General features: G+C 38.0%; 1 protein-coding gene across 6 annotated transcripts in view; it reads right to left on the reverse strand.

Annotated features, from left to right (window-relative positions):
- The window catches only part of kiaa1549lb (KIAA1549-like b), a 70307-nt gene that overhangs the window by 24686 nt on the left and 32387 nt on the right, over window positions 1–13234 (reverse strand). For all 6 annotated transcript variants that reach the window (XM_066684940.1, XM_066684939.1, XM_066684943.1 and 3 more), the window contains exons 3-12: window positions 11763–12302; window positions 11369–11484; window positions 8565–8784; window positions 7958–8091; window positions 6028–6196; window positions 3568–3627; window positions 2792–2943; window positions 2220–2391; window positions 348–511; window positions 115–150 (exon numbers count right to left, since the gene is read on the reverse strand). In XM_066684940.1, coding sequence (XP_066541037.1) covers window positions 115–150; window positions 348–511; window positions 2220–2391; window positions 2792–2943; window positions 3568–3627; window positions 6028–6196; window positions 7958–8091; window positions 8565–8784; window positions 11369–11484; window positions 11763–12302 — 1763 coding nt within the window. The remainder of the gene's footprint in view (window positions 1–114; window positions 151–347; window positions 512–2219; window positions 2392–2791; window positions 2944–3567; window positions 3628–6027; window positions 6197–7957; window positions 8092–8564; window positions 8785–11368; window positions 11485–11762; window positions 12303–13234) is intronic.

Below are 13234 nucleotides of genomic sequence, written 5' to 3' on the forward strand. Positions count from 1 at the left end.
TCCATCATGATCTTCAACCAAAATAAAGTATCATATCACAAGTTTATTTAAAAACACTAAAGCTACCCAAACCTCAAAACAACTGATGAACTGAATAAAAAGCTGCATAGTTACCTGATGATAATAGCCCACGTCTCTCCGGTAGCAAGTCTAAATGGAAGAAAACAGCATGAAGAGTCATTATACATCACTCACTCATTCACTCACTGACTCTCACTCTCTCTGACTCACTCTCTCACACACATACACACACACATTATGTACACACATGCACACAAAGCAAGAGCATGAGCGGTAGACAGGTTTCAGTCAGAAATATAGAAATGTGCACCTTCCACAAATCTCACCTTGACCCGTGGATTCAAGTTTCCAATGGCATCTGTCTTGAAATCACTCTTATTTTTACGGCACAGAACAGCAGTGATGATGATGATGATGATGGTCACAACACCGATGGGAGCCAGAACAGCAGCGATGATCCAGAGGTTGTTGGAGGGGTACTTCACGACAGCTGCACAAGAAAAGTGACTGGAATTTACTCCAAAGAAATCTGGCAGCCTTGACATTTATAAGAAATCTTATAATCCGCTGTTGTTAATATTACCACAGTTCTTCTGAAATTAAGAATATCAACTGGTTTGGGTTTGTCACCCTTTGCCACAGTAACCATCTCTTTCTTCTGGGAAGGTTCTTTACTATGATTTCATTCAGCCACATAAACACAAGCGAAGTCAATTGTTGTGAATAATTCTGGATCACAAACACCACTCCAGCTCATCCCAAAAATATTGGATGGAACTTAATCACTCCAGAGAATACAATCCCACTGCTTCACAGCACGAAGCTGGAGGGTCTTTATATACCTAGCTCTAGCTCATGCTTGGTATTGGATAATGTCATCTGAGGTTCCTGTTTATTTCTTCCTTTTGGCAGTGCTTCTCTATGGTGATTGTACAACCTACACAGTACCAACAGGTTCACCTTAAAATGGCTCCAATCACACAATCAGAGGAGCTGTAAACAAACTCTTTTACTTGATTCAATGAGCATCACAATATATGTAATTAAATAAAATGTAACAAGGCATATACACCATATATGAAATGTGGCATACAGCAACAATACAGGAATATACATACACCTGATTCAGTTCTCCAAAAACGCTTAGAGGCAATTTGTAACACAATTATCTACAACTTGTCCTAGTGACCACCTGCTGGGAATCATTTGTGTACATTTCCATATATTTAATTTCATGAATTTTAAGATGTGCCTAATATTTTATTGAATGCAGAAATGTTTTCTCTACAGTGTTTACTCTAGTTACATGTCCAGATTTGTGTACTCAGATAAGCGTCTTGTTCCACCTGGAGCTGCAGGTATGTGTTAATGTTCAAGAGTGATAATTTTAGTCTTCTGCTTTCTGTTCAAAGTGTTCCTGTGTGTTCATAAGAGATTTATCTGTGCTCATCTCTTTCTGGCTGAGGCTCAGCATGAGTCCTCTCCTCCTGTGGAGAGCTGAAGGGGTGTCTATAGGCCCCAGACTTTCAGAGAACAAGAGTGTGAGTGTGTGTGTGTGTGTGTGTGTGTGTGTGTGTGTGTGCATGTTACTCCATTAAGCCCCTTTCTAGTTAAATGTAGGGTGAGGAATTAGTGGAGAGATGCCATTTATCATGCATCCTTACTGTGGATGAGCCACTGGGTTGGCAGCTTTCTGTGTGTCAGTGAAAAAGGTAGTTTCTTTTGATACTGATCTCACGCAGTGTTCCTCAAGCCTGATTTGTAGTTTTTTCCCCAATAAACCTGATTTACTTCCTAAATTCCCTGTGGTGAATTCCAAATCAGTGGAAATTATATATTATATGGTTGTGTGCATAAGTTTATGAACCCCTTGAAAATAGAAATGTATTAACTTAAGTGTGCAGTTGGTACATCTTTGCGGGTAACTGCTCTCCAAATTGCAGAGTAGGAATTGATTTCCCACCTACTATTTGGCAAACCAGAGCAACAAGAAATTTTACATATATTTCCAAAAAAGGCCAATGTAGTATTTTGAGTCTTGTCCAAGGATACTAAACGGTACAGAAGAGGCTTTGACCCCATGTCTCTGGAATGTAATAAAAATCTGTAGTTTCTCTAGCTTGCCATCTATAATAAATTGATCACCTGCACAAATATATAACATACTTATATTTATACTTTTATATATTGTAACATACGTTCAGCCTGTAGCTGGATGAAATAGCCCAGTGTGAGAGCCATGGTCTGAGAGTCCAGTGTGTTGAGAATCTTAGCAGCAGATGAGCCACGGAGTGGTATTCCATTTAGTTGGACGTAGTAGGTAAGTTCTGCTGGGTTTCTTGGTCCAGTCACTCGTCTCATAGCAACCATCTGAGCTCAGAAAAACAGAGGCCTTTTATCTAGATGTTGGAACATTTCAATGAGAATTTGAAATCATTCAGTCAGAAGTAAGTGAATTAGCTCTGAAACTTTCACAAAATCACTATTTTAATCAGGTAATTTTGTTAGAACGATTAGTTTTGGATTGTGAACTCCACTCTAACCTTTCTGAATTGGAAGGTAGTGGAAGGAGTTCCATCACTCCAGAGCATGCAGATCCACTAATTCAGAGCCTGGTGCTGGGAGGTTTATATTCCTTTAGTCCACATTTGGCACTGAACATGGAGTCTTTGTATTTAAACTTTTTTGTCACAGTGTATAGGAGGGTAAGTATATTTAAGAAAGATGATATTTGACAGATCCATGAGTATAAAGTTATTTTGGTAATTACCTGCACAGTGTAGCTGCCCACTGTTGTCGCGCGTCTAAAGCGGACACCCTGCTGATGAGCCGCCACAAAGAGCTCGGCCAAGTGCTGCTCCATCAGACTGGCAAAGCTCTGGTACTGACCCTCCAGAGAGGAGTTCTCCACATCCTGAATCACTGCACACATCCAGCAATGAGGAAAACACAGGGTCTTGAGTTATTCATCTTTTAAACTGTAGTTAATTCTTTCTAACTATAGTGACCTTTATGAGGAAATAACAACCATACTGACAGACCTAAGACTAAAACAACAGAAACACGCACACCCAAAAAAAAAAAAAAAAAAAATACATCATTGTACTGTTGAGATATTTTCTTAGTCTCATTTTGTTGTGAAAATTATAAGAATGAAATGTTGATGCTGGTAAAATAGTGACGAATCTGAAAATTGTATTTTCATTACATCACAAAACAGATTTATGTCCAATCCATGAACTAATTTTCTGTGAGGAAGATTTAAACCCTTAACAACTGAACACTGTAAATAAAATCACTCAGATTAGCTCGGCTTACACCTTTACAGGTTAATTTAGATTTTTTTTATCTCCTTAAATGGGAAGTAGGAATGCTATGTCTAAGTGATATTCTATGTCATGTAAAAAAAATTATGTCTGTCCTTGATTCTCTCCACTCATTTTATGTATTCTCTAAGAATACAGTTTTTACAGATAGAAAACAGGGAGTGGGCCAAGTCTTCTCTGTGACAGTCATCTGGCCATTCCAAATCAATATGGTGATTACCTGTGATTATCCAGAAATCTTTGGTTGCTGCAGAGGTGTTAAGATTGTGGTACTCCAAAGCTAAAAGAGAAGCAATAGAAGAAAAAAGAGGGGAGAGAGAGAGAGAGAGAGAGAGAGAGAAAGAGAGAGAGAGAGTAGATAAGAGGGCTTGCTTCTCATACCATTGCTTTGATCTGGTGTCCAGAGGCTCTTTGTAATATCTTAGCCTATGTGTAGTGGCCAGAAAATCCATACGTGTGGACTGATGTCTCGCAGCATTTTCCTAATGAAACCGAGGCTTAATTATATATTGCCAGTCTGATTAAAAGCTGTATGAGCCACATTCTCTCAGGGTACTGAGTAGCAGAGAGTGTGAAATAACCATTGAGCTCTGGTCTATTTCTCCTGTGAGAGAAATATCTGTGCAGCATTTCAGCAGAATATACACACCTGCAAAATCCTTGTGCATTGCAATAGATTGCTATATAACATATAAACATTTTGGATGAGGAAATTCTCTTGAGTTTCTCTAGAAATGTGTTATCATAAAAAAAAAGAATCAATGTTTTCAATAAAAACGGTATAAAATCAATTTTAGACATTAATGACAGAGCTGTACATTTATCTAAAATGTATACTAAATCTACTTAACTACACCATAACTGATTTATATCAAAATTAACATTAAAAACTAACATTTTCCCCTTCTTCCCTCTCTCTCTCACTCACTCTGTCTGTCTCTCTCTCTCAAACACACACACTCAAACACACACACACACACACACACAAAGCAAAATTGCCCTTTGTTAATTATTTACCCTCATTTACTCTGATAATTGTCTCTGATGTTTAAGCTTTGCCACTTCCAAAGAAGACAGGGAAGGCTCTGCCTGCAGTGAACACCCAAAAGTACAAATATCATTGTTCAAGGCAAACAGAACGAGCTTTCATCCCCCACCCGACCTGCCCAATGTCAACCCTGCCTAATTTTCCAATGTTTACATTTTGGAATATATTATTTAATAAGGTTATTGTAGACAGTCATCTTCAAATGTTGTGGATCGGCTGCATTGATAACTAGTTATGAAATCAGTTCACTTGTTGCTTATGTAAAATTAAGCAAAAGAGAACAAGAGGGAGTGAACAGTTGCATATCCTCACTTATTCCTCATAACACACAACTTTGTGAATTATATTGCTGTTATACCAACAGGTGTATTCTTTCCTTGCCCTCAATGATTCCGGGTAGGCTCCAGACCCACCGCGCCCCTGAACTGGATAAGCAGTTCAGATAATGAATGAAGAAAATGTAAAGCAACTAAGTCCTGAATATTATATGAAATGTTTATTATTACTTTTATCTTAAAAACAGTAGCCTATTATTTGTTGAGCTTGGTTTGTTATATCTGATTAGACTTTCTTTCTTGAAGACAAAGAATAGCAATAATAATGTACAATATACTACAATAAAATGCAGTGGTACCTCTATAATATATGCAGTATTAATTCAGAGTATATTATACCTTAATGCAGGTACTACACGGGGGACATATAGGATCCTGTAGTGCTGCAATGTAGTACAGCAGGAAATGATGGGATGTTGAGTATTACAGAATGTTTTAAACCAGTTTCTTCTAGTATTGATCTTTAATGGTAATAGAAAGGGTTCGGTCTCAGGTATGTGTCCCCTGTGTTGCTGTGAGTCATGAGAACTTGTTAGATAACAGTGTGTGACAGTCAAGTCCTGCTCTCATAGCCCTCATCCAGCAGACCTAGCCATGTCCATTCATATAACTGCTTAACTTTCTTATCTCAAATATCATTTCACATATATATACAGAGAGAGAGAGAGAGAGAGAGAGAGAGAGAGAGAGAGAGAAACACAGCCAAAAAAGTAAGGAGCAAAAGATTTATAAGGAGAGCTCATGCATGTTGTACAGCAAACAGAGGAGGCTGCATCATTAACATGAACAATAGAGAGGTCATGTAATCTCTAACAATGCAACAGTTCTTTTGTTCCATATTTCTCATGAGAAATCAAAATATTTTAGCTTTGTCCTACAAAGAAATGTCAAAACAGGTCTACTATTAAAATAATTCAACATGGGGCAAGCAACCCGAGTGCAGCACTGTACACTGCCCTGGGTGATGCCTCATTTCTTAGTCAAGAGTGTCCTGTAGAAAAATAAAAGTGTCTTTAGAAATATTGGCCAATGCAAATACATCACTAATAATAAAAAAAAACCCCTTCTGCAAAAAACATATAAAGGATTAAATATTTTTTCAACTACTTTCAGCCTTAACTTTAAATTCAAGAAATATTTCAATCCAGACTTCTTTACTGAATGAGCAACAACAGAGGACAGCCAATCAAAACAGAGGTCATTTGTATACATCTGTTTTAAAGGTATAGTAACTAAATAGTGTACAGTAACAAAATAGCATTTTTGAAAGAAGAAGTGAAAAAAATACAGCACTTACGCTCTGCAGTGATGAGGGGTGGGTAAAACAGGAAGTAGCCCACCAGCTCGGCTGTCAGTCGGCTCAGCAGGTTACTGGCCATGGTGCCGTTTAGAGCCACACTCCCATTCCACGCAACATATATTAGAGACACAGCAGGAGAACCAGCAGACTGAGAGACACTGAGAATCTGAGAGAGAGAGAGAGAGAGAGAGAGAGAGAGAGAGTAGCAAAAGATAGAGGAGGGAAAATAATTAATAAAGTTTACTGTAAAAACAGAAAATGTTAAGTATAAAAAATTCAGCAGTATTCTGTAAATTACCAAGCATCTAGTCTCCATTACTGCCCTGCTCAAAGCAGTTAGGCTAAATTACAAAACGGCAATAACTTGACATCATAAATATGCTAATGGTACATTTTATTAATCCTTAATAAGAACACAAATATTCTGTGGGAGATTCAGATATTCTTTGGAACACCAAAGCACACTGATGAGGAAAATAAATCTAATTATGCACCAGTAACTAGGGTAATTCATTTCTTCCTGAACACTGAATATTTAAGAGCCTTCAAAAGCAATTAGGCAACAAGATGAACAAATAAATCAACACCTTGTAAACAAACCTCATATCTGTATAACTGCAACTTTGAAGAATATGAAAGAAAAATCTTACTTCACATTTAATATTCAAGTAATATTTTCCAAGTTATTTTTAAAAATATAATGAAATATGATAAGTTCCAGTTCAGTTTTAGTAAGAGTGTGCAGTATGTAGAGCTAACACACTTGATTATTATTGGTACTGATTTGTACTGATTCAGTACATTAATATTTATTGTCTGTTAACAATGGCGGAAATACACCCTGGAGGGGGCGCCAGTCCTTTGCTGGGTGATTCACATTCACACATTCACTCACACCTATGGACACTTTTGAGTAGTCAATCCACCTGCCAATGTGTGTTTTTAGACTGTGAGTGGAAACCGGTGCACCCGGAGGAAACCCACGCAGACACATGGAGAACACATCAAACTACTCACAGACAGTCACCCGGAGCAGGACTTGAACCCACAACCTCCAGGTTCCTGGAGCTGTGTCACTGTGACACTACCTGCTGTGCCACCGTGCTGGCCCTAAATTAATATTGATTGATAATAATATAATAGTTGTTGAATCTTACAGTAAATCAATTAACATGTCCTCATTTTTGTCTTTTTTGTTGTCTTTTTTTTTTCATTAATTGCAAACACCAAATTTTATTTGCTTCCCTTCCTTCTGTGCAACAGTTTCATAAAGATTGGGCTTATAGAAAAAAAAATAAAATAAAAATTACTTGTACAAAATAACAACGTAAAAAAATATTGTATGCTACTAGATACTGATGCCATTCAACCATAAAAGTATTAATAAGGTCATGGGGTCTACTCCATCATCAGATGTTGAATGATTAATTTCAAATATCAAACACCACACTAACTCATTCCAGTAGTACAGCTTGAAGGCTTTATACCCTGCTAACCTGACACTAAACCTGGTGACTGCAGCTGTTTGCAAACTACTGAATATGTTTGTAGTATATATACAGATATATACTAAATCTGTCAGGGCCCGTCTACATGTGGGCTGGGATGGGCTTTTCCTACCCAGAGGAATCATCTGCCGACCCAGAGGAATCTACCGATCCAATGTAAATAAACAAACGTAACAAAACCAAAAAAAAACTTTAGTCACCATAATCCGTCTGTCTGCCTCCACCCCCATGATAAATATACTGAAATACTCATCCCCCTGATCTCAATTCCTTTAAATGTTCACACAAAATGACATTCTAGTAACACAACTGGCTTCTGTGCATTTTTCTATAATGCAAATTACCAAATATTGAGTTTGCTAAGCAATTAACTAAGTAATTAAAATCACAAAGGATTTAGTAGAATGTTGTGCTTGGACCTGTACAGCGAGTCCACTGTAGGAGTTCAGCACTTTGACCTCAGCCTCAGCAAATGCATTCTCCAGTCTCTGCTCCATCATCTGGGCAAAACTGCAGGACCTCAGATCATCTACAGGCCCTACAAATCTCAACACTACACATGCAAGTGCACACACACATACACACATACACAAATTATTTAGAGTGTTACAAAGTCACAAAGTATACAACCCATCAGCACACATAACCCACACACAGAAAAAATAGCACATTTAACAACTCTTCCAATTAATTCAATTAATTTCAATGCCATTTAATTTAAGTACATTTAGTGGTGTGAATATTTTGAGTACAATATTTTCTAAGCATACAGATTTTCAGATTTAATATATCTTGCATCAAACATAGAATTGATGATAGTAATAATGAAACAATATATACAAAAAAAGTTGTATATACTGTACAATGAGAAATATGATAGTAGTCAGTGGAGTGTGGGGGTGTCTAGTCTAATTGCATTGTTAGTGGACAGTCCCCCTTGTGTTTCCCAGCTGAGCGACTCACTTAATGGCACTAAATATAGTTGGCAGCAAGTACTAACTATATAAGACATGTAGTGTCTCTGACCTGTCTTTAACATCAGTGAAATGGCTGGGCTTGGTTTCCAGGGGGCTGCTGGGAGGGGTACTGCCTGCACCAGTGGCACAAACTGCCGGATATCTGCCATCATTCTCTCAATCCCGTAAGCAATCAGAGCCTCAACCACCACAGACGGCATGTAGACCAAATCCCCATGAGCCACGTAATATCCCACTGTCACATTGGGCACTGTGGTCAGACTTCCAATCTGTAGGAATAAAGATTGTCAGTGAGAAAGCTGAAACTCTATGACACTATATGAACAAAAGCACTGGGATGATCCTAATCCTTTAATTCAGGGGTTTTACTCAGTTCCATTGCTACAGGTGTATAAAATTGAGCACTTAACTTTGGAATCTTCCATGACAAATATTTATAAAAGAACAGGTCATTCTAAAGAGCTCAATGTATTCGAGTGTGGCATTGCCACCATTGAACAAATCATTTTATGAAATGTCTTTTATTTCAGATATTGAACAATCAACTGTGAGTGGTATTTTTGAACAATGGAAGCATTTAGGAACCACAGTAACTCAAACACAAAATAGACTATAAAGTTACAGTGCAGGGTGCTTAGGCACATACTGTGTAAAATTAGTTCCATCTTATGGCTTTAACATCAGCACAAAAACTCTCAACTGGGAGCTTCATGGCATGGGTTTCCATAGCTGAGTCGCTGAATGCAACTGTTACATCACCAAACACAATGCCAATCGTTAGATGGAGTGCCGTAGATCAAGCCCCCACTGGACCCTAGAGCAGTGGAAAAGTGTTCTGCGGAGTGACAGGTTATGGTTCTCCATCTGGCATTCTAATGTATGAGTCGTTGTTTTGGGGAATGCCAGGAAAATGTTACCTGCCTGACAACACTGTACCAACTTTAAAGTTTGGAGGAGAAGGGATAATGCTATTGAGGTAATTTTTCAGGTGTTGGCCTAGTCCCCTTAGCCCTTGTGAAGGGAAATCTTAATGCTTCAGTATACCAGGGCATTTTGGACAACTGTATTCTTCCAAATTGTTGGGAACAGTTTGTGGAAGGAGCTTATTTCTTCCAGCATGATTTCTTTGTGCTCCAGTGCACAAAGCAAGTGTTACTGAAGAGGAATGTCCAGATGTAAATTTTCATCAAACTTATTAGGCCCTTGTTTTGTTCTGGTAAATGTTATGTTATATATTTCCATTAATGTGTTTAATTAGATAGGACTACAGATTGTTCACAGGCACCATGCATTATTGTGAAAGCATATTATTAGTGGATTTAACAAATGAGGACCCACCAACATACACTGAATAGTGCTATATGGTAACTATCATTTTAACCTGTTATTAATCAGTTACGGCCCTTGGGGGATAGTCCATGATAATTGTTTCTTTGCTTATCCACACACTGTCTGCAACAATCTAACATATCTACATGCAAAACAGATAACAATACATTTTAAAATGTATATGGAGTGTATTACTGAAATAGATATTTTGGAACAAGGAAAGAGGGCATATTCTTTGTTAGGTGGAAATGGGACAGATTGTAAAAATTACACATGCAACAGCACCATACTTTCTTGCTCTGAGACAAATGAGAGTGAGAATAAATGTGTAAAAGACAAAAAAGGCGATAGACATGTGAACTGTTAAAAGAGACACGAGACTTGACAGTATTCTCACAGATACAGAAGGCATTCCCTGTGTGTATAAAAGCAAAGCCAGACACCTCTTTTTTTATCACTTGGAGTGAATGACAATATGACAGATGGCCTCATGGCTCACCACACATCAAGGCAGTGTGTGTGTGTGTGTGTGTGTGTGTGTGCATTTGCTAGTGTTGTAGGGTTTCCTTTATAACTGAGTTTTGTTGCGTGATGAAAGCTGGCTTTCTGCCTGTCTCCACTGTGTTTTTGTGGGCACCCCACGCTCTGTCCATATGAAGGTGTTACTGAGGAACTATTTTTCTTTCAGCCTTATAAATCACACTCATGTCTCAATTCAGAAGATTATTAAAGAATCCATCAGTGGCATTTCATTTTACTCTGCTAGTCACCGCATATAGTCTTTATGCCACACAGAAATGGAATCAGCTGCCATACACATCCCATTGTTATTATTTTTATTATTATTATTAATATATTTTCAGGTGTTTACACAGGCTGTGTGGACTTGAACAATCAATCCACTATATCTACTACATTTTCAGCACTTCAGCCTTAGTAAATGTTTTCCTGATTTAATTTAATTTAATTTAATTTAATTTCCTTTTAATGGATTTTTTTTTTTCATCCTTTTGATGATGAGAGAATGAGACTCTTACAAGACCAGTTAGACCACAAACATTCACCATCAGGTTTCTGTGTCGTGTTCTGTTTTTTTTTTTTTCATGTGAGACCTGATGGAAATTTTGACATAAATGAAGGGTAGTTTAAATCTACTGTGCAATGTAAAGCATGGTAATAACCATTCTGCATGTTGCTAAGCAAAGAAGAACTGTTATGCTATATTTTGCGCTTTCTGCAGACAGAACAGATTGGATGTATTCTTCAAGAGTTCATCTATCACTATAACAAAGACATTAAAAATGTAAATAAAGAAATAATTCTAAATGGCCTAAACACATCCTGTTTCTTTTCTGCTCCAAAACTGAGGCTGAGTAAGGTTTGATGTTGCTGTGCTGACCCTCAAGATGCTGCTTTCTGAACCCCTATATAGGGGCTTAAGCACTAAGCCTTGTTTTAAGGTTGCCAAATATCAGAAAACATGGGGTAAATGGTATATAAGAAGAGGATTATGTACAAACTGACCTGTGCCTGGACACCGCTGTCATTCAAAGCTTTTCTCAGAGCAATTGTTAGACCTCTGGGAAGATTCTGCTTCAGAATGCTGTCCAGTCTGCTCCTTCGTAAGTGGATGGACAAAACTGCCAGGAGAGATTTACCACAAGAAGAATCTTAATCCGAGCAAATATTTTACTAGATAGGCACTCCTTACTATGGCTCAAAACAGTGCCACTTTGTACGTAACAACAGATTTTTAACGACATAAAAGATGCCCTGTTCTACAACATGAGAGAGTATTTACTTGTCCCATACTTGTTACTTCTTATATCATATAGTCATATGAATAATATTCATATTGATTAGACTTAAGATTTAAAATAACAAAGATAAATGATAACATCCTGAGCTCACATCATACCTGTTTTAATCCACATTCTTTCAGTGATGTTGCAGCTGTGTGTAGGACTGTGAGTTGTAGTGATGGTAGTGCCTCGGGGAGTACTAGTCCTGGTGGGCTGGGTGGTGGTGGTAGTGGTTGTAGTAGTACTTGTAGGGACTACAACCCTCACTGGCTTAGCGGTAGTTGTGGGTGTGGTGGTTGTAGTAGTAGTAGTAGTAGTAGTAGTGGTTGTGGCCATGTGTCTGGTGCTGGTTAATTGAGTTGTGTTGCTTGGTTGTGTGGTTGTAGTCTGTGGAATTGGAGCAGTGGTTGAGGTGGTTTTCATGGCAACAGTGGTGGTGGTGACAGTGGTGAGTTGAGGGACACTGCTGGCCATGACCTCCTGGATTGTTTTCTCTATACGTGTGGAAGTGTTCAGAGGTTTGTCAGGATATGAAGGATTTTTCATTTGGGATTTTGTCCTAGTCGAGTCATTTCCTTTGGATAGAAGGCCTTTCTCTCTGGATGTACCCACGGGGGATACCAGCTCAGAAATCCACTCATCCAGCGCTGTCTCCCCTGTAACAACATAACCATATCCACTGTATGGAGTGCTAAGGGACCTGTGCTCATAAAGTAGATTGCGATATCAACAGCCACAGTAATGATATTAATGACAACGCAAGAAGTGATAATGCTGACAGTAGTGGTGCTGATGATATTGAAAATAATAAAAAGTTCTTCACTGCAATACCAATAAAGTTTTAATGAACACTCTAAAAACACGTGTTCACATTTCAAATGTAAAACCCATTTTGTTATATCTGCATCTGAACAACAAATTCAGTTAGATATCGAATGCGTATTCATGCACAACATCGGATGGATACATGAGTACACAATATGTCCAAATGTCTCTAGACACCCTTTAGAATAACTACACTCAGGTATTTCAAAATGCATTTATAGTGGACAAAGTTAATCTCTATAACAGCATTAAATAAATTGGGTCACTGGAGCAGCTGCACATAAGCTTAAGATGAGCTTGATCTTGTAAACATTTACCTAGAGAGGTATTAAACCCACAAGCACTTGGTTGTGGAGTAGTGAAACTGTGTTCTCTGAAGTAACTGAGCAACATCCAATACATCTGGGATGTGATAATATATGCCCGTTATATGTCCTCACCAATGCACTAATGGTACATTACAATCAGCAATCCTCCCAGCAGTGTTCACCAACGTGTGGCCATTCTGGGTTTATTATCAACAAGGGCATTCATTCTCAAGAAAAACAGCTGATATAATTTATATTCCTTTTACATTCAGTGATGCATTTGAAGAATCCCTCTTTTATAATTAAATCATATGAGATTTAGTCAAAGACTTGTAACATTTGAAGTCAGCATTGCTATTCCCCAAGGAACTGCTAAATGATTTCATAGAGAGATTGTGGCAGTTTTATTCCACCCATCCACTACAAAAACTATTTACTTGAGAATCAGAGGGTTC

The sequence above is a fragment of the Hoplias malabaricus genome, chromosome 11 (genome assembly GCF_029633855.1).
Source record: "Hoplias malabaricus isolate fHopMal1 chromosome 11, fHopMal1.hap1, whole genome shotgun sequence".
In the NCBI taxonomy this organism is placed as follows: domain Eukaryota; kingdom Metazoa; phylum Chordata; class Actinopteri; order Characiformes; family Erythrinidae; genus Hoplias; species Hoplias malabaricus.